Genomic DNA, 27980 nt, shown 5'->3' on the forward strand with positions numbered 1-27980 from the left:
AGAGCCCCCAGATCTTTTTCCAATTTTTGTTTTCCCAGAGGTTCTCCCCTTGGCTTGTAACCTTTATTCTTTTTAAGCTCCCAAGTGCATTATTTTTTTTTTTCTTTCGTACATTGAGCTTCATCTGCAATATAGCTGTCCACGCCTCCCTATTTTAGCAAGGTTTTCCTGTAAAGTTGCTATATCCAATTGTGACGTTATTGCCCTGCTTAGTCGTGTATTGGCAGCAAACGCTGAGACTGAACTATTTCAATCCCTACATTATTATTATTATTATTATTATTATTATTATTATTATACAGTATTTATAAAGCGCCAATAGTTCACTCAGCGCTGTACATTACAAAGGGGGACAGAACATGTGACAGAACAATACCAATACAATGCAAAACATGAGGGGATCGAGGGCCCTGCTCTTTCGAGCTTACAATCTAGAAGGGATGGGATAGTGGTACAGGAGGAGATAGCTGTGGGGGATGGAGTGGTAGGAAGAGTGGAGGAGGTCAGCAAGTTAGCAGGGGGTGAGGTAGGCTTCCCTGAAGAGATGGGTTTTCAGGGTGCGCCTAAAGGAGAGGAGAGTAGGTGATAATCTGATGGGTTGGGGCAGGGAGTTCCAGAGGATGGGTGACACCCTGGAGAAGTCCTGGAGGCGGGCATGGGAGGAGGAGACCAGGGAACTAGAGAGGAGGTGGTCTTGTGAGGAGCGGAGTGTGCGTGCTGGGCGGTACTTGGATATTAGGTCAGTGATGTAGTTCGGGGCAGTATGGTGGACAGCTTTGTACGTCAGTGTTAGGATTTTAAATTTGATCCGTTGCGCAATCGGAAGCCAGTGGAGGGATTGGCAGAGGGGGGTGGCGGAAATGGAGCGGTTGGAAAGGTGAATGAGTCTGGCAGCCGTATTCAGGATCGACTGAAGCGGGGATAGCCAGCAGCGAGGCAGGCCAGTGAGGAGGGAGTTGCAGTAGTCGAGTCGTGATATGATGAGGGAGTGGATGAGCTGTTTAGTGGTTTCTGGGGTTAGGAACGTGCGGATTTTGGCGATGTTGCGGAGGTGGAGTCTGCACGAGTTTGTTAAAGATTGGACTTGGGGCTGGAAGGATAGGTTGGAGTCCAGAATGACACCAAGTACTCTGGCCTGCAGAGCGGGTTTGATATTGGCGTTGTTGGATGTGATGTAGAAGTCAATGGGGGGTGGGGTTCGGGCTGGGGGGAAGACAAGGAGCTCGGTTTTGGAGAGATTCAGTTTAAGGAAGTGGAGCGACATCCAATCTGATATGTCGCTCAGTAGGTGTGTGATTTGGGCAGAGACCGAAGGGGTGAGGTGGGGGGTTGAGAGATAGATTTGTGTGTCGTCGGCATAGAGGTGGTAGTTGAAGCCGTGAGAGTGTATGAGTTGGCCAAGGGAGGAGGTGTAGATGGAGAAGAGAAGGGGCCCAAGGACAGAGCCTTGAGGGACCCCAACAGAGAGGGGGAGTGAGGGGGAGGTGGTAGCATTATAGGTAACGCTGAAAGAGCGTTGTGACAGGTAGGATGAGAGCCAGGAGAGAGCAGAATCTCTGAGGCCGAGGGAGTGTAGTATTTTGAGGAGGAGGGGGTGGTCAACTGTGTCGAAGGCCGCAGAGAGGTCAAGGAGTAGGAGCACTGAATAGTGGCCATTAGCTTTGGCGGTTAGCAGGTCATTGGAGAGTTTGAGTAAGGCGGTTTCGGTGGAGTGTAGGGGGCGGAAGCCAGACTGTAGGGGATCGAGGAGGTTGTTGTCGTTGAGGTGAGAGCATAGGCGGGTGTAGACGAGACGCTCGAGGAGTTTAGATGTAAGTGGGAGCAGGGAGATGGGTCTGAGGTTGTTCGGGTCATTGGGGTCCAGGGAGGGCTTTTTAAGTATGGGGGTGATGTGTGCATGCTTCAGTGGGGAGGGGAAAGTACCGGAGGAGAGGGAGAGATTAAAGATGTGGGTGAGGGAGCGTAGGATGGAGGGGGAGGGAGGTCGTAGGAATTGTGAGGGGATAGGGTCGAGGGGGCAGGTGGTGAGGCGGGCATCAGAGAGGATCTTGGAGACTTCCTCAATGGTAGTAAGGTCAAAGGTGTGGAGTGTTGGGGGAGCTTCAGTATGAGGAATGTAGGGTGGGGTGGGAGTGGAGGTCAGAGCAGTGGTGGGGCCGTGGGAGAGGGGTGATGAGGGGGTAGCTGAGTGAGGGGGAACGGGGTCGGAGGGAGTTTGAGCAGTGACAAAGTCCCTGCGGGTGAGGGGGAGGGGGGATGAGGGGGTAGCTGTGTGAGAGGGGACGGGTTGAGAGGGCGTGTGAGTTGCGGCAATGTCCTTGCGAATTGTGTCAATCTTGTTTTTGAAGTGATTGGCAATCTCAAGGGCGGTGAGTGAGGTGCTGGGTGGAGGTGGGGGTGGAGAGAGTAGAGAGTTGAAGGTGGAGAAGAGTCGGCGAGGATTGGAGGAGAGGGCCTTGATGAGGGTCAGGAAGTAGGCTTGTTTGGCTGCGTGGAGGGAGGAGGTGTAGGTGCGGAAGGCAGATTTGTAGCAGGTGAAAGCTTGTTGGGATTTTGTTTTGCGCCATAGTCGCTCCAGGGCACGACTGCGTCGTTTGAGGGTTTTGGTGTGATCAGTCTGCCAGGGCTGGAGCGGTCGGAGTCTGATGTTGCGTGTGGTTAAAGGCGCTAGTGAGTCAAGGGCTGCTATGAACAAGTTAAATTCATGCCAAAAAACATAATTTGTAAATTAATAGTTTGTTACTGTATTAAATGGGTTCCATTTAACCACTTTTTTTTTTCTTTGCGTCTATTGATGGACACAGCGTCTTCTTTAACCCTAGCAAAGCAGGGTTTTATAGCCCCGCCTACAGGAGTATGACACTAGGCAAAAAAATGACTTTGCACCTCCTATGGGCAGTCCTCTCTGGGTATAAAACCCCCTCTGATGTATGTCTCCAGTCTTTCCTGCCTAGTGTCTCAAGAGTATGGATGTGAAGCTTTACTGGGATCTGTGGTCCCACAGCTTTTCCTTTTTCTTTTTCCTGGACTTGTTCCTGCAGAGATCTTCAGTCAACAGTTGGGCTGGATAATCTAGATCCAGTGGTCACCCCAGTCTGACCAACAAGTGCACGCAGACAACCAGCTCTGCACTTGGTCAACTGTGACCATGCCCCATGGACCAGGGTTTCCAGCGAGTTAAACGCCTCGTGGGGACGCATATTACCGGGCACTGGTACGTGTCAGTGTACCCCTGGTCGACAGCCCCCCACTTCAGTGGAGAGTAGGGTCTGCCATGGGAGCTTCACATGCACGCTCTGCTGAATTGGTAAGTAGAGCCATCACCCCCCCCCCCCCCCCCTCGATTATATCAGTTTTTCTCCCCTCTGGCTCTGCAGCCAAGGGCTCCAGACCCTTTAAGGCCCCTGCAGGTGGCACAAGCCAGGTCGCCTGCAAGCCCTGTACGGGGCTGTGCAGGAACTGCTGCTCCGTTGAATGGTCGTCCCAGTACCTGATTTGGAGGTTTTTTATTTTTTTTATTTTTTTTTGCAGCTTCTACTCCAACCTGTTCACTGTTCCCAAGGGGTATGGTGTTCACCCTGTCCTGGACCTCGAGGCCTTAAATGTCTTCATGTGTACAAGTTCAAGATGGAATCCTGGCCGCCTCAGACATCAAGGACGCTTACCTGCTCATCCCCATTTGAGAGGGGCATCAGCGTTTCTTTGTTTTGCCGTCGGACGGTCATTATCAATGCGTGGTGTTGCTATTTTGGTCTGGCCTCTAAACCTCGGGTGTTTGCCCATTGCAGAATGTGATCCGTTGTCTCAATAAGGCCAGGACCTTGGTTAGTTTAATTTTGGCTCTGTCTGCCGTACACATTCAGGCATCAAACTGGGAAGCAGATTATCTCAGCCGTCAGACGCTCTATCAGGGCAAGTGGTCCCTACATCCGGAAGTGTTGCTTCAGCTCTGCATTTGCCCGGGGACTTGCACATGGATCTTCTGGCTTCCCGCCTCAATCAAAAGGTTCTACGGTTTGTGGCACGAAGCCTTGGGGTTCCATCTGTGTTCCTTTGTTGTGGCTGGGGTATTGGCCTTCGAATGGGGTGTGCATCAAAGGCTTACGTTGAGTACAGTCAAGGGTCAAGACCCTGCTCTGGCTGTTTTTCGTTCAGCGGTCCTGAACTATGCATTCTTTGGCTCATACTTTCATTCAGGGGGTTCGTCACATGGTCCCTGTGCACTCCCCTTTGCAGAGCAGACAGCACCAAATTCAAATCCCACTATGACCAGGTCTCCACTTGAGGCCATTCGGTAAATCTTGTTTTATGCTTTCGTTGCCTTTTTCACTATCACTTCAGCTCGGAGAGTGTCGGAGTTGGCAACTTTGTTCTTGTGTAAAACCATATATAAGGCAACTTACAGGACAAAGTGGTGCTTCGACCTTCCCCTTCCTTTCTGCCTAAGGTGGTGGTCAATTTTTCATTTGAGGATGTTCTTCCCTTACTGTGTCCTCGACAGACTCATCCTAAAGAGGTGACTTTGCATTCCCTGGATGTGGTCCGAGCGACTCACGTGTACTTGTCTGTAACTGCTGCCTTTTCGAGGTCAGACTCTCTTCGTCTTTGGGGGATGGTCCGAAGGGCCTGATGGCATCTTCTACCACCATTTCTCATTTGATTCGGCAAATGGTGGTTCAGGCATATGCTGGTAAGGGACCGGAGCCTCCCTTCCTGATTACGGCGCACTCCACTAGGGTGGTTAACACCTCCTGGGCATTCCAAAATTGGGCGTCTGTTTCTCTGGCTTGCAAGGTGACTACCTGGTCATCTGTACACATGTTTACGAAGTTATTTAAAATTGATGCTAGTTTTGACCAAGTGTTTGTAGGTGGCTGTTTAGGGCTCCTGGGCCTCCCATTTTGGGGTCGTTTGGAGTAGCGGCCTGTTGCCCTGGGGTTTTTTACTTTGGTTGCCCTCTCATTCTGGCACTGCTTGGGGACATACCTGCTTCATTAAGGTTAAAGACGTTGTGTCCGTCAATGAACGCAAGAACGGGGTTTTTTTTTTTTTTTTTTTTTTTTTAAAGAATAACTACATTATCCAGATCAGTAGCCTAAGATTTCCTGTCAAGAGAAATGGTACCCGGACCCTGTAATGGACACACCTGTCCATTTGTATGTTGCAGAGTGCTCTACAGTTCCAGGGCATTGATCCCCCATCTGGGGAGTCATGTCCCTAGTGGCATGCCTGCCAGGATGGGTACGGATTGGCCTTTCATTATGGAATGGGGTGCCCTGGTAGGTTTCCTCAGGTGACTGTATGTTGCTGGGGGGAGGGGATTATTCTGTTAACCTACAATATCTCTCAGAAGTGAGTACACCCCTCAGTTTTGTAAATATTTTATCTTTTCATGTGACAACACTGAAGAAATTATACAAGCTGTACACTCATTACTTTACATTGTAGCAGTGTAAATTTGCTGTCCCCTCAAAATAACTCAACACACAGCCAGTGTCTAAACCGCTGGCAATAAGAGTACACCCTTAAGTGAAAATATCCAAATTGGGCCCAAAGTGTCAATATCTTGTGTGACCACCATTATTTTCCAGCACTGCCTTAACCCTCTTGGACATGGAATTCACCACAGCTACACAGGTTGCCACTGGAGCACTCTTCTACTCCTCCATGACGACATCACAGAGCTGTTTGGTGTTAGAGACCTTGCACTCCACCTTCTGTTTTGAGGATGCCCCACAGATGCTCAATAGGGTTTAAGTCTGGAGACATGCTTGGCCAGTCCATCACCTTTACCCTCAGCTGCTTTAGCAAGGCAGTGGTCATCTTGGAGGTGTGTTTGGGGTTGTTATGTTGGAATACTGCCCTGTGGCCCAGTCTCCAAAGGGAGGGGATCATGCTCTTCATTGAGGGAACCATGAATGCCAACATGTACTGTGACATACTGAACTGTAGCTCCCCAGTGTCGGCAGCACTCGTGCAGCCCCAGACTGACACTCCCACCACCTTGCTTGACTGTAGGCAAGACACACTTGTCTTTGTACTCCTCACCTGGTTGCCGCCACACACGCTTAACACCATCTGAACCAAATAAGTTTATCTTGGTCTCATCAGACCACAGGACATGGTTCCAGTAATGTCCTTGGTTTGCTTATCTTCAGCACATTGTTTGCGGGATTTCTTGTGCATCAGATTTAGAAGAGGCTTCCTTCTGGGACGACAGCAATGCAGACCAATTTGATGCAGTGTGCAGCTTATGGTCTAAGCACTGACAGCCCATCCTCACCCCCCCAACACCACCCCACCCCTTCAACCTCTGCAGCAGTGCTGGCAGCACTCATACGTCTATTTCCCAAAAACAACCAGAAAAAATATTGAGCGTATTAGAAAAAAAAAAAACTTGCGTATTTGCAGAGAATAAAACCTTTTGGTGCCAGTGTTACCCAGCTTCTTTTTTTTTTTTTTTTTTTCTCTTTAGGAGTTAATTAATCGTCACTTAATAACAATGGCTCAGATTGATCAAGCAGATATGCCAGGTAAGTTTCTCCAGTATTCTTCTTCTTCATGCACACATAGGTGTTTGAGACCAAAAAAAAAACTCACTGTCATGGCATTCATAAGCGGCAGCATTTTGGCAGGAAAAAATGTCTGACACACCCAAAGGTGTCCATTCATTTCAATGGCCGTAATGCCCAATTAAATGCTAAAGTGCTTTGGTGCTGCTTTTCTCCTGCCAGCGGAAAGGTGGTAAAAGCTGGGCAAACACTGTGTGCATGAGGCCTTGGTCGAGGATTTAATTTTTTTTGATTTTGTAACATGAGTAACAGAATTACTGACAATTTTCATTCTCCGATTCAATGAAACAATTGCAATGGCTTAAAGGCTCCATTTACACCTGGTGCTTCTGGAATGATTGGCATAGTGCAATGAAAACGCACACTTTGCTGTGTAGAAGTGTGGTGTGAAACAGTTCATTACGCTCCCCTCAAAGCTTCCGGAGCTTCTTTGGAGCATTTGTCATGCAGCCTGTTCGAGTGACTGACCTGCCCTATGCACAAGGAGGTGGAATGTGAGATCCTGCTACGGTCAGGTGTGAATCTAGCCTAAAGTGTCTTGGCCAAAAAAAACTATTTTACTACATCTGTGCAATATTGCTTTTTATGAATTTTTGGGGTTTCAGCTTTTGACATTGCCTTGCTGTAATGTGGCAACCCGGAATTTTTTATTTTGAGAAGTTCAGAATTTATGAAGTATACCAAAAATACGGTTTGTTGCAGTAATGGCTGAGTTTCTTTTTGTTTGACTTTTAATAGGTGTACCTGCAGAGGTTGACAGTTACCACAGCCTTTTTCCACTGGAACCACTGCCCCCTCCTAACCGAATACATAAGACAAGCAACTTTGGATACATTACATCATGCTACAAAGCTGTAAACAACAAGGATGATCTGACCTACTGTCTGAGAAGAGTTCATGGTGAGAATGTGCTACTTAGCAATGTTTACCTTTTGAGGTAAATTTATGCAACTTGTTTTAAATGTTTCAGGGTTAATTGACACCACCTGATGGGTGGAAATGGTACCCTTCCCTTTCCCCCCCTGTGCTTTTACAATCAGTTTATGGTATCAGAACACCAAATTTGTGATGCTGTCCTTCACACTCTTGCCTTTTTATAATCTTAATTTAAAGCCCTTCCTTCTGAAGTTAAGGACCCCTCCAAGCTGATCCACCTGCTCAGCGGGGGACCTATCTGCTGATCCCCACTAAGCAGGTGGATGTTGTGTCTGCTCTGCACAAGCAGAGCAGACAGATATGTCAAACGCTGTTCTCTGGACAGGCTGCTTACATCCCACTGGCCCATAATTACATCTACTGTCATTCAATATGCTAGATGGATGGTAAACGTATCCCCAGCCAAAATGTATTTGGTAGATTGGATGCAGGCGGATATACATGGAAACAAAAATGTCTGGTTTTTATCTGCCTCCCCATAGAGAGCAAAGGGTGGTCCGATTTGATGCGCCAGAAAAACTGATAAGCAGACCCGATCAGTGCACTCATGTGAAAGGGGCCTAAAGTGAACAAGTCTTATCTACTGAAGCGACTTAATAGAAGCTGATATCCTGTACACAGCCTAGTGTCTTCTGCAGTACAAAAGATTTGGGAACTAACCCAGCCTAGTTTACCAGTAATAGTTATTCACTTTGGATATACCAAGCTTGTTTAACCCCTTCACGCCTAAGGGTAAAACAAATCTAAATGCCCAAGCACAATTTTTAAACATTTACATGTGTTAGTAAAACCGTACATATCATCACAAATTTGTACATCCAGGTGAATTTATATATATATATATTTTTTTTTGTTAGAACAGAACCCGGTGCTCTGTGAAACTGTGGTCTTTGTGCTGGGAGCGCTCCCAGCACAAAGACGGGTACACAAATGTGTCCCCACAGCCCAGTTCTGTGAGGCCGCATATTTGTGTTACGTCGGCGTCAAGAGGTTAACCTAGGTGAAAATGAGCAGCAATAGCCGAAGGCTGTGTTCCCAGCAGTTTCATCTGTATAGTGCCAGGAAAGTATTGTTGTTCAAAGAGTACACATGAAACACTCCAGCCAGAGTGATGTGTGTGGGGTTTTGTGTGTGTGTGTGTGTGTGTGTGTGTGTGGGGTTTTGTGTGTGTGTGTGTGTGTGTGTGTGTGTGTGTGTGTGTGTGTGTGGGATTCAAGGGGAAATCTTCTCGGTGATTGGTGCAATAAAAGGACAAAGTAAGGGGGGGAAAAACTCTCAAAGAATAACACACTGTTGGACACACTTCAGGGTCTGGAGCCTTTTAGATTTTGTATCACTGTTGCGGTTACTATTATATCCTAATCAGGGGCGGACTGACAACTCATGGGGTCCCTGGGCAATAGGGGATCATGGGGCCCTTGTGTCTTGCCCAAGCTCAAAAAAGCCTATGAAAAAGGTACCGGGGCATCTCATGGGGGCCCCCTACTGACCCTGGGCCCTCGGGCAGTGCCACTTTCCAAATGGTCAGTCCGCCCCTGATCCTAATCCAACTCTAAGCCTTTTCCACATTCTCCAGTGCTGAATTTTTTTTTTTTTCTTAGGCTTTCGTCTGGTGAACACAAAATGCATGTCTTTAGTGGATACATGGAAAAAAGTCCAACATTCGAATATCGTTACCTTACGAGAAATGTTTACAACCAAAGCATTTGGAGAGCATTGTAAGTTTTTTTTTATCAGTGTTCCTTTCTAATGAAATTGATTAATTGTGCTGGGGACTTTGAGCTTTTAAGTTGTGTGCACAGAAAAAACAAGGTTGTTTGTCAGACCTGTGAGGCCAATTCTGCTGTTGACATGACTGAACTGGTCCTGGTCATAATACCTTAGAAAATATGAAATGTTTAATGTGGACCAAATGCACTTGAAACCATTTTGGAAACATTTACAGTGCACTAAATTTGGCTATCTCTACATTAACCTGTAGAATTGCACTGTTAAGGCTCCATTGCCCCACGCACCCTGTCCCACTTGCCTCTGTAACGGCATTGCCATTTTTATTTTTCTTCAGGGCTTTCTGATTACACTTTACCGGCCCTGCCCACATGTGACAAAAGGGAGAAAGTCCTGTGAGCACTGCATTGTCAGTTTGGCACTGAGCTACTTGCTCCTTAACCTTTTTATAGATACCAGAATGTTGTCAGGACTGCACATGCGCCAGGAGGATGCCTCCACTATTAACAAAAATGGAGAACAAAAAGCATCCTTTGCCTGCAGGTAGCTTCTTGCTGTATGTGTTTGTTTTTCAAATAACAATTTTAAAGGCACAGCTATATACAAATTTAAAGTGGTTGTAAAGGCTCAAGGTTTTTTTACCTTAACGCTTTCTCTGCATTACGATAGAAAACCTTCTGCTAGCAGCAGCCCCCTCTAAATACTTACCAGAGACCCATCTCAATCCAGCAATGAGCACAGGGTCTCCCAGGTCTCCCTTTCCTCATTGGCTGAGACACCGCATCGGCTGCAATTAGCTCCCACTGCTGTCAATTGCAACCAATGGGGGAGAGGCAGAGCTGACCTGTGTTCTCTTATGGACACTGAGGTGGCTTGGGAGCGAGCATGCACAAGTGCCTCCAGAGTGAGCGGGAGCTATGGGGGCACTCGGCAAGAGGGAAGGGGGCAAAGAGCGCCATCAGGTGACCCAAGAAGAGGAAGATTGGGACTGCTCTGTGCAAAACCATGGCACAGACCAGGTAAGCCTTTACAATTGTTTTCAGTTCTGAATTTCTTTAAGGCCTCATGTGCACAGATAGTAAATGGCTTTTAAATAGGCATACGCTTCTAAATGCCGATGCTTCTCTGCATGGGCGTTTACTCGTGCAACATATTTCACAACTGCAAAACGTCAGTGTTTACTTGAGTACAGCTGTGTGCTGCTATTAATTTGTATGGCATGCTGATTGTGGCTCCCTGGGTACAAGAAAATGCTTGGAATTTCACCCCCAACATATTTTCAGGCACTTAACAATCCTATTGCATGATGCTTTTATATAAATGCACAAGCTTGTTCTCAATGCTTCTATAAAACGTTTAGTACAGTGTCCTCAAACAATTAGCATCCTTGTGTTTCACAGCAAGATTTAATGTATAACTAATCTGCTTTAGCACTGTTATTTTAGTGTACCCAAAAATGAACACTTCTACACAACAGTTGGCCAGTGCAAGGAATTATGGACTGCATAATAAAATTGTACTGGGCACCATGTATGGGCTTGTCAGTGGACAAATGCATCTTGACATTTCTGATATCATTCAGATTTCACGGACAGGTGTATTTCACCTGCAGCTGACCTCCTCCTAACCTTCATGTAGCCTGCATCTGGCTGCTTTTGCATTCCCATGGACTGGTAAGGGGAGAGAAGCAGTTCTGATGCAAGCAAAAGCCTGTCTGTACTGTGATGTCAGTTTGTTACCGAAACATTGTGAGAGCCTGTATAGACAGCTCTTGACATTTTGGCAACAGCAGCATGCGTGTAAATTCAATTTTGCTGAACAGCTTCAAACAAAGTAGGTTTAGCTGCATATGTAAAAATTTTACCTTGGTTATGCTTTTTATAAAAAAAAAAAAAAAAAATCTTGTGTAATCTGCTTAGTGAAAAAGATTTATAGGAGTTCATATTCTTATATATTTTTTTTTTTTCCCTTTTTTTTTTCCCCTCTTCCTCTTCTTCAAGCCTTGGTTTTTGCATATGACTTCCATGCTGGAGCGGAGACCATGATGAGCAGGCATTTTAATGATCCCAGTGCAGATGGCTATTTTACCAAGAGAAAGTGGGGTAATGTCAATATAGCTTAATGATCTACCCAAGTCACAATTGCCATTATGGTGGTTTTATTCAATCTAATTTTTTTGCCAGGTATTAGTGGTTTTACTCCTACTGGCATCATGCATTTGTCAGGAGTTGTGGCTATGATATCTACTTCCATTTATTCCTTTCTCTGTTCACCTGCCACAGCCAATAGCAAATAGGTTTTTAAATTTTGCATTCAATACAATTCAGCACTTTACTGAGGGGAGGTGTTAACACTTGAATGCTCCCAACTATCTATGAAGGAGAGCTGTCTGCCAGATCTGCTCTTGTTTGCAAGGGGGGGGGGGTGCAGTAAAATGGCCGTGCTGCATTTTTTTTTCTGCTCCCCTCAAGGTTAAGGCAGCTGGATTGGTGTGTACACATGCCACGGCCACTATGCTTTGTGCCATGGCAGAGATTATGCTCCCTTGTGCTATGTAGGAGTATGGCTGCGTTCAGCTGTAAGAGGCATTTGAGAGGTGGCAGTTAGTGCCTACACTGCTGTGAAAAGCACTCTACTGCAAATGCACCTTCAGAGCAAGGCAGGTGTAAACAAACCCTTAATGAATATTAAAGGAACACTTTGAAAACACATCAGATCTCAATAGGGAAAAATATCATGCAGGATATCCTATACTGATATGGACTAGGTAATATATTAGGAACGTAAGGATGCCCTATCATTTGATTTTTGGGGTGTCTGATGGAAATGAAAATCGACCTGCAGATGACTGAAAAAATGATAAAGCAGGTAGTCAATTTTTACTGCAATTTCATTGCAGCAACTCAAAATGGTACTCAGTAGTTTGTATGGCCCCCACGTGCTTGTATGCATGCCTGACAACGTCTGAGCATGCTCCTAATGAGACAGATGGTGTCTTGAGGTATTTCCTTCCAGATCTGGACCAGGGGGTCACTGAGTTCCTGGACAGTCTGAGGTGCGACTTGGCGGCATCTGATGGGCCGAAACATGACATCCCAGAGGTGTTCTATTGGATTTAGGTCAGGCGAGCATGGGGGCTATTCAATGGTATCAATTCCTTCATCCACTAGGAACTGCCTGCATACTCTCCAAACGAGGCCAGGCACATGGTCATGCAGCAGGACCAACCCCCACCCACTGCACCAGTGTAGGGTCTGACAATGGATCCAAGGATTTCATCCCAATACTTAATGGCAGTCAGGGTGCTATAGTCTAGCCTGTAGAGGTCTGTGCATCCCTCCATGGATATGCCTCCCCAGACAATCACTGAGCCACCACCAAAATGGTCATGCTGTACAATGTTATCATAACATTCTCCACACCCTTTCATGTCTGTCACATGCTCAGGGTGAACCTGCTCTCATTTGTGATAAGCACAGGGTGCCAGTGGTGGACCTGCCAATTCTGGTGTTTAATGGGAAATGCCAATCGAGCTCTATGGTGCTGGGCAGTGAGCACAGGGCCCACTAGAGGATGTTGGGCCCTCAGGCCACCCTCATGAAGTCTGTTTGATTGTTTGGTCAGACATTCACCCCGGAGGCCTTCTGTAGGTCATTTTGTAGGGCTTTGGCAGTGTTTATCCTGTTCTTCCTTGCACAAAGGAGCATTTCCTCATGCTACCAATAGTGACACTTTCCCTAGTTTTTGCATTTGGGTAGGGTCAAAGTCAAAAAATGAGTAGGGAAAAAATGTCAGTGGCCTCCACCTGTAAAACATTCCTGTTTTTGGGGGTCACCTGTAAAACATTCCTGTTTTTGGGGGTCCTCTCATTGTTGCCCATCTACTAGTGTACCTGTTTAGTAGCAGTGGGGGTTGTTAATCAAGTTTCAGCTGCTTTGGTGTTAATGAAATTAACTGACCAGATCAATATCCCTAGAGTTGAATTGACTTTGAGGGATATAGATATTCATTCTCCAGACCTGTGGTGATGAGGTGCTACTGCAAGGAATCAGATTTGTAAGTAGGACCCTAATATTTCTGACCCAAAAAGTACTAGTTCAGCAAAGATTATCGTGACCCATCATGTCACCAGCAATCTGCTGTCCATTTTGGTGGTTTTTCAAAGCCACTGCAAGATGGCATTGGTGGAGCTGTTTTACATATTTCAATTGCTTTATAAACGTGTGCAGTTTAGATGAAGTCACAATAGCATTTTGCATGTGCATGGTATTTATGTAGCTTTTAAAATTTCTACAGGCCAACATGATGGTCCATTGCCTCGTCAACATGCTGGATTGTTACCAGAATCCCTCATTTGGGCATATATTGTCCAGTTAAGCTCGGCATTGCGAACCATTCACACAGCAGGACTAGCATGTCGTGTTATGGATCCGTCTAAAATTCTCATCACTGGGAAAACCAGGTATATATGTTGTGACTCAAATTTTGTAATGTTTTTATAGGATTTTTTTTTTTTTTCATCCAAAAAGTTCAGCAGTCATTCAGGACTTTCATCTCCCTTTCTGGCTCACCTCTTATTCTGGTGTTATGCAAAGAGGTAGGTGATTGGCCAGCTGGCACCACAGCAGGGGTGGACTGACCATTCGAGCACTTGGGCACTGCCCGAGGGCCCAGGATCAGTAGGGGGGGCCCATGAAATGCCCCTGGTACTTTTTTTTTTTTTTTTTTTTTTTTTTTTTTGTTATTATATAGGCTTTGAGTGTGGGCAAGGACACAGGGGCCCCATGAGCCCCTATTGCCTGGGGGCCCCATGAGTTATCAGTCCACCCCTGCACCAGGGTAACTCTGGAGGATTTTCTTCATGGATCAGGGATTCTGAAATCGATAGGGAATCCTTCATTCCTAGTGGTACATGCGTTTATCTGGAAATACTAATGAATTCCTCGCTGATCTCTTCAATGCTGCATCATTGCTATGCTTAAAGTGAACCTTTCCAGAGAAGCATGGGGACTGCCATTACTGATCTAAATATAAAAGTTTTAGTTGTAGCTGGCATATGCATATCAGGAATGTCAGACAGTTGAAATCCCTGCAATGTTACTCTTTAAGTTCAATGTGTTTTTACCGTTTGTTTACCCCCCTTTAAGGTTACATGTCAACTGTGCTGGAATCTTTGATGTTTTAACCTATGATGGTAGTCAGAGTAATCCTGTTGCTCTGATGCCTCAGTATCAAGTAAGTCCTTTAATACTATGCCTTGCTATATACTGTTCTATTCTGTGCGTAGTTCTACATTTTCAGCAGCTTTCTTGCTTATACCAATTTTCTTCTGATTCGGTCATATTTACTCTGCAAAACTAAGTGCTAGTAGTCTTAAAGCAGTATGTAACCATTCTTTACGTGCTGTAAAATTTCCCCAACTATAAACTACCTGAGCTCCAATAAATTGAGAAAATATGCCTTGGCATTTTTATAATTGTGCAGCCACATATCCGACGCCTAAAGTGGCTCAAGACAGCTGAAACCCCAGTGTTTCTATCCCTATGGCATGTAGACACAAAAAACCCTGACGGGACTAATTTCTATAGTATATGGAAAATTTAAATGGTTTTGTTTTGTTTTGTTTTGTGTTTTTATTTTTTTTTTTTTATATAAACCTAAAAAAAATGTATCATTTTTGTAAAAATGTCAGTGTTCCTTTTAGGACTTATCCAGTATATTGGTTTTCTTTCAGCAAGCTGACCTGATCTCCTTGGGAAAAGTGGTACTGGCATTATCCTGCAACTCTCTGGCGGGTATTCAGCGGGAGAATCTGCAGAAAGCCATGGAACTTGTGAACATCAATTATTCCTCTGACTTAAAAAATCTTATTTTGTAAGGCTTGCTTGTTGCCTTGTGGCTAGCTTTTTACTTTAACGTAGCTGGCTTTAACAGCAAGGGCTCATTCACACCATGCCAGCCCATGCATTTAATTGGGATGCAAATTCCCTCACTGGACTGCACTACACCTGCAGTGCTTGGGTAACGTAGTGCTTTGGCCGTTACCATGCCCTGCAGCATGTTGTAACGTGTCAACGCATGCATGATGCAGTATGTTAAGACCTGTTTTATGGTGCCAAAGTCCTGTTACCTGATCTACCAAACTCTGCTACGCAAGCAAACATTTCCAGGGGTGTTACTCTAGGTTCACAGGCAGTGGAGAGAACAGTCCACTTCAGCCTACTTAGACTATTTAATAAGGTGTACATGCATCTCACCTTACCCTGGAGAATTGTTGTGTGATTTAGGCATGTGTAGGTTGCAGGGAAAGTATGAAATGAAGATCAGACGTTACATTTCAGTCTGAAAATCTCAAGCACAATGTAGTTAGATTAGATCGAAAATATTGCATTTTTCATATTTCAATATTTCATCAGTATAGTTCTGCTTGGAAACTGATGTAGGAAAGTTACTTCTGTTTTTTGTGTCATGTATTGGCTACACTCCTAAAATTGATATGTCCTAACTTTTTTTTTTTTTTAATGGAAATTGTTATTGACCGTACTTGCATATGTTTCTAAATCTACAGGTACTTACTGACAGACCAAAACCGTCTGCGCAGTGTAAATGACATCATGCCAATGATCGGTGCTAGGTTTTACACTCAGCTGGACGCTGCACAAATGCGCAATGATATCATAGAGGAGGACCTGGCCAAGGTGATTTTCTTCCCTGTTTCATAAAGCTTCAGAAAAGGAGATACTACTGACCATAGCTTAATATTTGCCATTGCTTTTAAAATAAAAAAATCAAAATGGGATTCCTGTGGGGAATGCTTTTTTTTTTTTTTCCACCTCTGCAGTAGTTTTATTCTATACAAACAGGTGATGAGGGCAAAAACAATGGTCAGTCTTAAATTGCCTTAATGTTTAATTTTGATTAGCAGAATGTGAACCTGAGCAATCCCCTTGGGTGGAACATATTAAATGTTTTACATTATATTATAACTATACCTCCAAACACCACCCAGCTGGGAGATCCAGGAGGGTTGCAACAATGACCCATACTAAAAACCAAAATGGCCACATGGTTATTTAAAACTATTCCAAGTTGAAAGTTTTGTATTTTCCATGAAGTGGGAGAAGTGATTCTCAATTTTCAAATGACGTTTTTGATATTTAATATTTGCTGTCAGTTGTGGGAACGTTAAGGAGGTAAATTCATCTTTGTCACATCTTCACAGGTTGTCAGCACAACTTGGGAATTGTATCCTTTTGGAAACTAAGCTGTGCTCACACCTGTATAGTAACATGAATCAAAGCTATGAAATTTGAGTTTAATTCAGATTATTATATTCGAATTTATGCTTTTAAGTGTGTATGGTAAAAACAAAATAGTCAGGAAATCTCTGCGATATCTGCATGTTTCCCCAGGTTTTAGCTTTTAAAAATCACTGATCAGCCAGAATTCCAGTGCGCTCCTAATATCCTGTTTGCTTAGATTTCAGTGCAGCAGTGGCATGATTTTCTGCTCAGTGTTGTCCTCAACCTGACATAAAGCAGCCCATACATGAGTAATTTTGTTCTTTCAACCAGTAGGTTGAACAGAAAAAAATGACTATTCTCCCATCCACACCATCAATGTGTATAGGGGAATCCTCCCCACTGAGCCTTTGTATTCAAACAGCGGGGAGACTTACCCCGCCATCAGAATACTGATCAGTGCTGTCAGTGAGCCTGATCGAGTGAATTTTTTTTAGTAGATCTATTTCTATATGAGCAGCCTGCACATATATGGATCTAAATTTTTCCATACTTGGAAATCTCACTCCTGCAGGACTAGATGTTTGCAGTGGTTAGTCTGCATTCTTGCAGTCTTGTGTAATCTGGGACCACTATCATGGCCACTGAATGTACATTGACTGACAAGCCTAAACACCACCTCCCCTGTACAAAGCAGTAGAACATAAAAATTTAAAGCTAAAATATATACTTTTTTTGTATCTTTAACCCTTGATTTCATTAACCCTTTTTCTCTTCAGGAGGTTCAAAATGGGCGTTTATTCAGGCTCCTGGCAAAGTTGGGAACAATAAATGAGAGACCAGAGTAAGTCTGTGCACAGTAATAAAGTGCCCTCGGTCGATTTCGTTTCACATTTAAGCATAGATAAAAATTTTAATGTAAATCTTTTTGGTTAATTTAAAGGAGCGGAGTTTAGTTTACATTTTAACATTTTGGCACACAATGACTAATATAGTTGGCTATAAGGTTGCTGTATTCTTTCAGCACAAAGCTTCGTATACTTTGAGTGCTGTAGAACTTTTTTTTTTTTTTTTTTTTTTTACGTTTACTTAGGGAGGATAGTGCTTGAAACCAGCTTTCTAAACTCTCCACAAACGTTTTATCATATAGGCACCTTGAATTCTGTACTGTGCTCACCCCATTGCTGCATAGTTGGCTTACCTAGCCACAAATTTCCTTTAGATTTACCGTCAACGATTAGGTTTGCCCTCAAATTCTAATATTTTTGGTAAATCTAAAGGAAAATTGTATAATGCATGACCAGCCAGCCTTAGACTTGTATGTATGACTAAATTAAAATTTAATCAGTGTGCCCAAAGGGGATTAAGTTTTTTGATGAATCATGGCTGGTTAATTTTTTTTTTTTTTTTTTTTCTCTCTCTAGGCTTTTAAACTGAAGTTGCACAATCTTTGCATATTTTAGGATGGGTCTTTACACTTTTATGCAGTGTTGAAAAGAGCCAGTGCTGTGAGACTTCTTACTTGGCATGTGTAACATCTGCCAAAAGGCAGAGATGGGGTCACAAAGATCTCTCCATTCACTGGACTTTATATTTCATATTAGTTTACAACCACTTTAAAAAGGACAGCTCACTACAGAAACCACATCCCTCTATAGTGTATACGTGTCTCAAAGAGCACAGTGTCATTTCAATCTGCTGCTTCATTCCTGTGCTCTTAGCAGGAGTCACGTCTGACACATTTTCTTGACCCCCAAGAGAAATGGTGATGGGAGGTGGCACACAACAGAGCTGAGACTGTCATTCAGCTGGAGCTATGTGAAGGGGGGGGGGGTGTTATCCTTTCCGTCCAATCGGCTTTCAAAGCTCTTCTTGCTGAGGTCTGCAGTGTGAGTTCAGAAAAAGGGAAGAGCTGAAATTACAGACAAGCTTTTGGATTTCTACATATGTTTAGAAAACTACATCACCTAAGTTGTACCTGTTAATCTGCAGAGATGAAAAACAATTCTCCCACATTAGGGTTTGTCACTTCATTGAGATTTAAAGCTGTAAACTTTTGCATATACTCAAAGTAGAACTGTGGCCAGGCTATGGGCATGAATCACTGACCTCTGTAGCTGTAGATACTGCATAGAAGTTCCTCCTCAATTTACAGAAGGTGCAGTGAAGTTCTTCAAGAAGGGACTGGGAATTTTGTGCATCTGCTGTTGACATTATAAATTAGAATGCTGTCATTCTGCAAGCTCACTGCTGGCAGGAGGAGCTGAGCTGCTGAATAGGCATTCCAAGGATGAATTGCTCTACAGCTATAAAGGTCAGCGAGGGTTTGTTTTTAAAGCCTTTTTACTGCTGCTTAAGAGTTTGTAAATATCTGAATGTCCATACCCTGCCCCCAGTTGTTTAAAATGTATGAAAATGTATAGATGGTAAATATTTATATCCTCACCAGAACATTTCCTGTTGATGGGGTTTTTTTTGTTGTTTTCTTTCCCGTTTTTTAGATTTCAAAAAGATCCTGCTTGGTCAGAAACAGGGGACAGATACTTGCTGAAACTCTTTAGGGATCATCTTTTCCATCAGGTGACAGAAGCAGGAACGCCCTGGATTGACCTTAGTCATATCGTCTCTTGTCTTAACAAGGTAAAGCATTTTGGCATTTGTGATTGTATACATCTAATCGAATTATGTTTGCTGTCTGTATGCTATTTATAGCATCCCCCACCTTTTTTTGTTTTATAGTTGGATGCTGGTGTGCCGGAAAAAATTAGTCTAATTTCCAGGGATGAGAAGAGCGTACTTGTGGTAACTTACAGTGATCTAAAACGCTGCTTTGAAAATACGTTTCAGGAACTGGTGGCAGCCGCGAATGGACAGTTGTAGTACTTGCCTAACGCATGCAGAACATTGAGGAAATAAACCAATAGCAAATTGCACTACAGCTGAATTGTCCTCGTCATCTCATTTCACTATTGGGAATCAAACAGATGAGCAAAAGCTGCTGCACTTCAGTCAGGTACACTGTTACTTGAAGAGAAGGTTGTTTGAGTTTAACCATGCGCTATGGCTGCCAACGGAGGCTTTATCTGTGAAGATGTTTCTTTTTAAATTCAGGAACTGCATCCGGTGCATGACGTTCCTACTGTTATTTTGTTTTCCACTTGTATGCACTACTTTTTAATTTGAAGATTCTGACATTGAAGGGAAAAAGCTGTTTTTTCTTTTTTTGTTTTTTTTTTCCTTTTTGTTCTTAAACCTAAATTCAGGGGCACAGTGTGATCGTCACTAACAGCAAAATGTTTGTTTTTTTTTGTCCATCATATCACAAGTGGACCAGGTGGTACAACAATTCCATAAACCCTTTCTTGTCAACCCTTTGTAGAATTATGCTGTGCAAACCTCATTCTTTAAGAGACTGATCTGGGCGCATAGGATCAACTCCATGTTCTCCCATCATTGAAGCATATTTTTGTCTAACACCAAGAACCATCAAAACACCTTCAACGAGCTACTTTGTCTTCTCTAGAAACACAACCAGCGCCTTTTGCAAGATGTACATAGGTCTCCTGCTTGTCCTAAACATTTATGCAATTTTTTTTTTTTTTTTTGTATGGTCTGTTGCTCTGATAGCCACAGTGTTTCAGGAATACATCACGTAAATGTTTTATTGTCAGAACCACAGCTTTACTAGTGTTACACTGGATGCAGAGACACTGTTAATGAATGTGATGCAATGTTCTTCTGGTGACAGGCCCTCTTGGTGAACACAAGGGGACATTACAGCTTGGTATCTGGTTTAGAAATTTTGTTTGAACTCCCCAGAAGAATGGTCTTAAAGAGTTCCCTTTTTCCTCCATCTTGAAAGCTGTGGCACAGAGTGAATTTTATAATGGTAAAAAAAAAAAAAAAAAATTAAGACTGCCAAATATATAGGATTTATTTCTTGGTAGAAGAGGCGTAACTGTAACCTCTTAGCACTGAATCTATAAATACATATATTTTAATATCTTGTTGTGCTATGCCAGAAGATGACTGAATGCGACACTGATGCTCCCAACCAATCTCAAGACTTTAGATGTTACATCCGAACAGCTGACTCAAGTTTTAACAGATTCATAACTGTGTCCATAACATCTCCACTGTACTTTGTTTTAAGCTTTAAGGTGTACCCACCAGGAACCTGTGTTGGAGAGGAGTTTGAGAACTGGGCATCAAAATGCTGGAGAATGTGGAAGTGTCTTCATTCTAATAGCAGGATTTAAAGATTACAGATCATCTGGGTGCTGTCAGTCTTTCAGCATGGAAGTAAATTCATGTTTTGTTTTTTTTTTTAACTTTTTTTTTTTTTTCCTTTCCAAAAATCTAAATTGCCATTTGTGAGAAATTGTTACAAAATACCACAAGGACTCAGTAAATCACCATTGTTAAGGGGAGTTTAAGAACTGTCTTTTATCTTTAGCTTCTGTATATGAGATAACAAAAGCAGCTGTCTTTTTATATGTTTTTGACAAATCATATTGCAATTTTTGTACAAAACAAATACTTGTATTCTAGAAAAATATGCTTAATTTATAAGCAGACTGCATTTTTGTTTGGGAATCGCAGGGATAAGGACAGTGTACAAACTACTTTTTATCTTTGGGTTTTTTGGCCTACCCCCCCCTCCTCTCCCCCCCCCCCCCCAATCCCATACAAGTGGATACTGGAATAATTGGAAACAATGTACCATTACAAGCTCCATTGGGGTAGTATACAAATATCCTTAGCCATTTGGTTGCTTCTCTTGTGTTTTTTTTTTTTTTTTTTTACTTGTGGGACCAAAACTAGGTAACAGGGCTTTCTAATGGTAGTAAACCAGCATTTGCTTACTATGTTTTAGAAGAACGCCTTTTCATTTACATTTTTTTCCCTCTATACTAAATCCTGATGTAACCAATTGCCTAAAATGTTAAAGTGCAAAAAAAAAATTAAAAAAAAAAATTCAGGAGGTTAATGCTCACACCGGTTTGTTGCAGTCACATTTTTCAAGACTTTATAGCAAAAGTCTTGAATTTCCCACAAGTTTCTTTGTGTTTTTTTTGGTAGGGTGGTGTCAGTTTTTATGGATGCAATTTATTTTTCCAAGATAACATGTCCTCCCAAATTGTAATAAAACCTGGAGGCAAATAATGTAAGACACCCAAGCAATGTAACTTTATCATACAAGGGATGACTGCATCCCTCCATTTTAACAGAGATAAAGCACAGAGAAAACAAATCATGCGAGTTTTGTTTTACATTTTGTATATTTGTAATTTTTTTCTTTTGCCTTGTAAATATTACATGAGGGTACAAATTTATGCCCTGGAGTGCATCCTGTATTGTCAAGGACTTTATAATGCACCTATGTTAAGTTCTAGTGTCTTCCCCCCCAACCCCCCCCCCTCCAAACACAGATGTTACCCATGTTTTGTTTTGTTTTTTTCTCCTACAGTTTTCATGTGTACAGCAGTATTTTTTAATAAAGAATACAAGAAATAATTTTGTGTGATATTCTGTTCATAAAATTACCAGCAATAAGGTAGAACAAAAAATGGCTCAGTTTACTGGGCAGATATAAAACCAGAAAACCTTACGTGTGTGGTGTTTTTGGTTTTTTTTTTTTTTTTTTGTTTTTGGTACTATAACCTTACCCTGCTTTTAACATCTCACGGAGCACTGTTCAATCCATCATCCTTTTGGGGAAAAACTTGACTTCTTGCTATTGAAATTTGTTTAATTTTACTGGACATGTTTGTCATTTAAGCCAAAATGTATTCTGCTACATGTCTTTGCTAAAAAAAAAAAATCCCAATACGTGAAAATTATGTTTACAAATGGCGGTGTATATATGCTGGGATTTTGTTTACTAGTAGTGGTGGTGGGGGGGAGGGGGGGGGAAACTGACTTGGTGTCACTGACATCCCAAGTGACACAAATGGTGATCAGTGCTAATAAGCACTGACACTGTACTAATGGCACTGGGCAGGAAAGGGTTAACTGTGTACCATTTGCAACTGTGTGACGGGAGTATGCCTACAGTGAAGCAGAAACACAGCCAGAGATGCTCAGCAATCACCGGGTGCCAGCGAGTAATCACTGGCCGGGACCCGGTAATTGACAGCCGAGGATGCGAATGGCGGTGCGGGTAGGGCTCGCCCACGCCCCCTACCTGGGAATGCAAAATCATGTGTGCATGATTTTGCTCACCTGTGCCACCCTGTAGCAGTAAATCTGCTATAGGGTGGACAGGAAGTGGTTAATCAGAAGTAGCAAAGAAGCCCATGGTAACTCTGGGCAGATTCTCCCACTTGTCCTTTGGAGGAGCTGCAGAGATCCACAGCTCAACTATTTAGTTGTGTACTCTACAAATCTGGCCTTTATGGAAGAGTGGGAAGCAGCCATAAGTCCCATTTGCAGTTTGCTGTATCCTCCACATGGCTTCTTGCAAATGTGGAAGAAGGTGTTCTGGTCATATAAATTGAACGTTTTGGCCTGAAAACAAACATTGCACATTATCCTAAACACACCATCCCCACCATGAAACGTGGTGGCAGCATCATGTTGTGGGGATGCTTTTCTTCAGCAGGGACAGGGAAGCTGGTAGAGTTGATGGGAAGATGGATGGAGCCAAATACAGGGCTATCTTGGAAGAAAACATGTTAGAATCTACAAAAGACTTGAGACTGTCGCGGAGGTTCACCTTCCAGCAGGACAACAACCCTAAACATACAGCCAGAGCTACAATGGAATGGTTTAGACCAAAGCATATTAATGTTAGAATGGTCCAAGCCCAGACCTAAATCCGATTGAGAATCTGTTGCAAGACGTGAAAATTGCTGTTCAGACACTCTCCATCCAATATGACAGAGCTTGAGCTATTAGCTACAAGTAGAATGGGCTAAAATTTAAATCTAGATGTGCAAAGCTGGTAGAGACATCCCCGAAAAGACTTGCAGCTGTAGTTGCAGCAAAAGGTGGTTCTACAAAGTATTGGCTCAGATGGTTTTCAAAAATTACAAAAATGTGTGAAGTGTGCCATGCATTTATATTCAGCCCCCTATCATTTTCCTTCCACTTCACAATTATGTGCCACTTGTGTTTTGGTCTATTACAGTGGTGGGCAACCTTTTTTTTTTTTTTCAACTGAGCCAAATCTCGCCAAAACCACGATTGAAATTTTATTTTGAGAGCCACATTTTTAAAACTGAAAATACATCCCCCCTATAGTAATTCATTCCCCATATTGTGTCAATTCACTTACCTTTGCTCCGCGCGTTCCTCTCGCCGTGTTCCCACGCCGTTCTGGTCTTCAGGGCGGACTGTGAGAGGAGAGGAGTTCGTCACGCTGCCCCGCCTACATCCTGAAAGCCAATGTTTGCCACGCTCCGCAGGCCGGATTAAAAGGTCCGCCGGGCTGTAGTTTGCCCATTGCTGGGCTAGCTGCAGAGTCCTGACTTTTGGGGCGGCCGCCCGAGAGGAGGGAGGGGAGCGGGTGCCCGGCACACAGAAGAGCCGCATTAAACTGTGTAAAGAGCCGCATGTGGCTCGTGAGCCGCGGCTTGCCAACCACTGGTCTATTACATAAAATTCCAATAAAATACATTTAGGTTTTTGGTTGTAACATGACAACATTTTAACCACTTCCTGTCCGGACACTTTTACCCCCTTCCTGTCCAGGTCAATTTTCAGCTTTCAGCGCTATCACACTTTGAATGACAATTGCGCGGTCATGCAATACTGTACCCATATGAATTTTTTACCATTTTTTTTAGACAGAAAGCTTTATTTTGGTGGTATTTATTCACCGCTGGGATTTTTATTTTTTTTACTATGTAAATGAAAAAGTCCAAAAATTTTGAAAATTTTTTTTTTCTAAAATGTTGCAAATAAATAATATTTCATCCTAAATCTTGTCCAAAATTTATTCCGTTATTTTTTTAGTAAAAAAAAAATCCAAATTAGTTTATAACCAAACATTATAATTTTTAAACTTTTTTTTTACATTTTTATTTTATTTTTTTTATATTATTTTTTATTTTTACATACTGTCACCCTAGCAGTACAGTGTCACCATGGTGACACTGTACTACTTGTGGGGGTTGATGAAGATTTTTTTTTTTTTTTTTTACACTGATTGCTTTTACACCCATATAGGATGTAAAAGCAATCATTTCTCTTTCTCTCTGTCTGCATTCTTGCAGTCATTGAGAAATACTGAGTGAGCTGTGATTGGTCACAGCTTGTCACATGGTACAAGGCTGTTGTGAATAGCCTTGTACCATGTGACCTCTGTGATCATTCACAGATTTCACACGTAGTAAGCAATGATGTCACAAGTGACATCTTGCTTACTACTTTGCATGTGATCACTGATTCGCCAATCAGTGATCACATGACCGGGACCTCGTGCAGAGGTCCCGTCCGACGATCGGTGTTTCACTGTGTCCGGAGGACACAGCGGACACCGGATCGCGGTGGTGCGCGCTCCTAGGGAGCGCGCACAGCTAGAAAAGGCGGGTGCCGTTTAGGAACGGCAACCCGACCTTGGACTGCCACCGCCCTGCCATTTATAAACAGCAGGCGGACGGCAAGAGGTTAAGGGATATACATACCCTTGAAAAAGTATTTGTATGTATAGATATAGTTCTAGTATGTGATTGAGCCTGCACCTGTTTAGGAGCATGCAGTGCACCCCTCCTGTGTACCGTGGATCACTGTTACGGTATACGGCAACTTGGTATCATGCGATTGCAAGAACTGGTCATAATGATCCCATCACAAAGGTAAGCAAGCTGTTCATGAATAGGAAACTATTCATGACAGGTTGTTTACATTATCTGTGATTTGCCCACAGCAATTACCTGGCTACCTGTACCATGTGATTAGCTTGCTTTTGATACTGATCTGTTATTGGCTGTGTTTTAATGGGTTTCCAATTCATGAACTGCTCTCTCCACTGTATACCAGTGTGAGGGATTCCTGATTTTACTCTCCCCTTCCCAGGTTTGATAAAAAGGTAGAATACATTTTGATTTTACTGGCTGTTTTATAACAAAGTAGAAAATTTTAGTTTTTTTCCCAAAACATTTTTTTGTTTATATAATACACCCAGTGGTGATCAAATTACCACCAAAAGAGCTCTGATGTGTGAAAAATAATTAATTTGGGTAGTGAAAAATAATTAATTTGGGTAGTGTTTCAGGACTATGCAGTTGCCAGTTAAAGTAGTGCAGTGCCTGCGCTATAGCTGAACGACTGCTACAATGCAGTTGTCCAGTTCTGGGAGGGCGTCAAAGGACGTCCTCCCTGAACATGCCCCCAGCAATCTCTCTGATCTGTGTCAAAAGGCCAATCACGGACACAGCTGATCACATGGTAAAATGCCACCATTGACACAGCAAATCCGTGGTAAATGTAGTATAACCGTCAATTGAGACGACAGGCACTGATGATCAGTGCCTAGTAGTACCCACCCACCTGTGTCTAGTGGTGCTACGCAGCAGTGTTGCATATCAGTGCAGGCTCTTCAATGCACATCAGTGAAGGAGAAAAATTACCTGTTTGCAAAATTTTATAATAGAAACACTTATTTTTTGTGCTATAAACAAAAGTACATTTGAAGGAAAAAAAAAAAAACCAGCAGCGCACAAATACCACCAAAAGAAAGCATTGTGTGGGGGAAAAATGATAAATTGTCATGGGTACAGTGTTGCATGACCGTGCAATTGTTCAAAGTGCAACAGCGCTGAAAGCTGAAAATTGGCCTGGGCAGAAAAGGGGTAGAAGTGCCCAGAAGGCAAGTGGTTAAATGATGTTGCATAGTATTCTGCAGGAGTTGTGATTGCGTATCACTTTTCAGAGTAACAGGTTAATTGGTGTGATCCAGAATATGGATTGCAAACAATGTGAACCAATATGGTAATTGCATATACATATTCCAGTATTGGACCACTGGCCTGGTGATGTTCCCCTGGCTTCACAAATGCATCCTAGGAAGTTCCTGCCACATGTTCCAGGAGGTAGACTCTAGGCAGAGTTCCAGGAAGTAAAGGGAGATGGATGTATCAGACTTTTATGGGTACCGTAGAAGAATGGGTTAAAGGGAAAAACATTTTAAACTGTCAAAGGTTGAAGTTCCTCTGTAAAGAGCAGGTAAGGGAAATAGAGAGGTTTGAGTGAGGCTGCATCCTGGGCAGGGGATAGGAGTAAATGAAAAGGCAAGGGTAAAACTGGGTTGTGCGAGGTTTGAAACGTGTTTTTGGTTCTTCTATGGGTGTGCATGTGAAATGGATCTAGAAAAAAGTTTGTCTAAATTATTGGGGTTCTTGGGTGTTTAACCCATTTCCTGCCACCAATGTAAATCATACAGTGGAACAAGACAACTCCCAGGTGGCCAGAGTACTTTCCTGTTCAGGGTAGTGAGTGGGGCTTGTAATGAGACTGAAGACTGTGTCCTCAAATCCATTCTTTCTTCCTTTAAAACAAAACTACCCTCTTTAGTCTGTTCAGACCCAGTATAAAAGTCCCCACTTGTGTAAAGAAGAGAAACTTCACATTTGGGTGATATGTGGGGAATGTGTGCACCATTTCACATGGTGCTGCAGCAAATAAAAAAACACGTTTTCTTGTGTGGTGTCATTCATTGTTGGCACCCCAACATACCTTGCGAACACGTTTTGCGGTGCACCACGACACATGGTAACATTATTTGTAACCTTGAGCCTTTAAGACCTGCATTGTTTGCTGTACCCAAAAGTGCACAAAGTTTAAAACCTCTTACATGACGTCTGTGTAGATGGTGTGATAGTCAATGGTTCAGCAGAGATTTGGGACATGTATGTAGTCTTTCTATACATTGTACCACTGTGCAAAATATATGCTATAATGTATGGGTTTGTGTACTTATGCTTTTAATTTATTTATTTTTTAATAAAATGTTAACTGTTCTGTACAAGCCTCATAACATTATCAGACAAGTAATTCTGACACTACTAATTCCTACTAGCATAGACTAGTCCTTGATGACCTAATGCACATTAGTCCCATTATACTTCCCCCACAGCTACCGGTGCTAGATTCAAGACCAATGCCAAATAAGTGGCTTGGGTTTACAATACTACCACAACTGTGATGTTTGACAGCTGCTGTTCTTCCTGCCCAGTGGGGGCAAACTAAGGTCTTTGAAAATAAGTGTCCAAGAAGGCTTGTGACCTTTTAACAGCTAATGTTCTAGGTTGTCAGTGGTTACTATTGGCAGCAGACCCTTTTATACCAATCTACCATATAACTAGAATGTACCTTCCCTTTTTCCTTTTTCATCTCTCAAATGCAATTTTTTTTCTGCTGTTCTAGGATAGCTTTGTTCATTCTCCCTTGCCCACCTTGTGTATGTGAATATAGCCACCCTTTCTTGCTCACCCCAGGTTGGACTAAACATCTACATAGAACCATTCAGTGATATGGGAATTGTACACAGCCTGTGTCC

General features: G+C 42.9%; 1 protein-coding gene across 1 annotated transcript in view; it reads left to right on the forward strand.

The window, feature by feature from the left end:
- The window catches only part of PAN3 (poly(A) specific ribonuclease subunit PAN3), a 90498-nt gene extending 68504 nt beyond the window's left edge, over positions 1-21994 (forward strand). The window contains exons 8-18 of the mRNA XM_089685841.1: positions 6476-6533; positions 7311-7472; positions 9110-9226; positions 11237-11338; positions 13533-13698; positions 14384-14471; positions 14971-15110; positions 15805-15934; positions 17257-17321; positions 18979-19117; positions 19217-21994. Coding sequence (XP_089541967.1) covers positions 6476-6533; positions 7311-7472; positions 9110-9226; positions 11237-11338; positions 13533-13698; positions 14384-14471; positions 14971-15110; positions 15805-15934; positions 17257-17321; positions 18979-19117; positions 19217-19357 — 1308 coding nt within the window. The 3' untranslated portion in view covers positions 19358-21994. The remainder of the gene's footprint in view (positions 1-6475; positions 6534-7310; positions 7473-9109; positions 9227-11236; positions 11339-13532; positions 13699-14383; positions 14472-14970; positions 15111-15804; positions 15935-17256; positions 17322-18978; positions 19118-19216) is intronic.
- Positions 21995-27980: the final 5986 nt, after the last annotated feature.

The sequence above is a fragment of the Staurois parvus genome, unplaced genomic scaffold (genome assembly GCF_062004578.1).
Source record: "Staurois parvus isolate SC_StPar_1 unplaced genomic scaffold, SC_StPar_1.0 ptg000387l, whole genome shotgun sequence".
Taxonomy (NCBI): Eukaryota; Metazoa; Chordata; class Amphibia; order Anura; family Ranidae; genus Staurois; species Staurois parvus.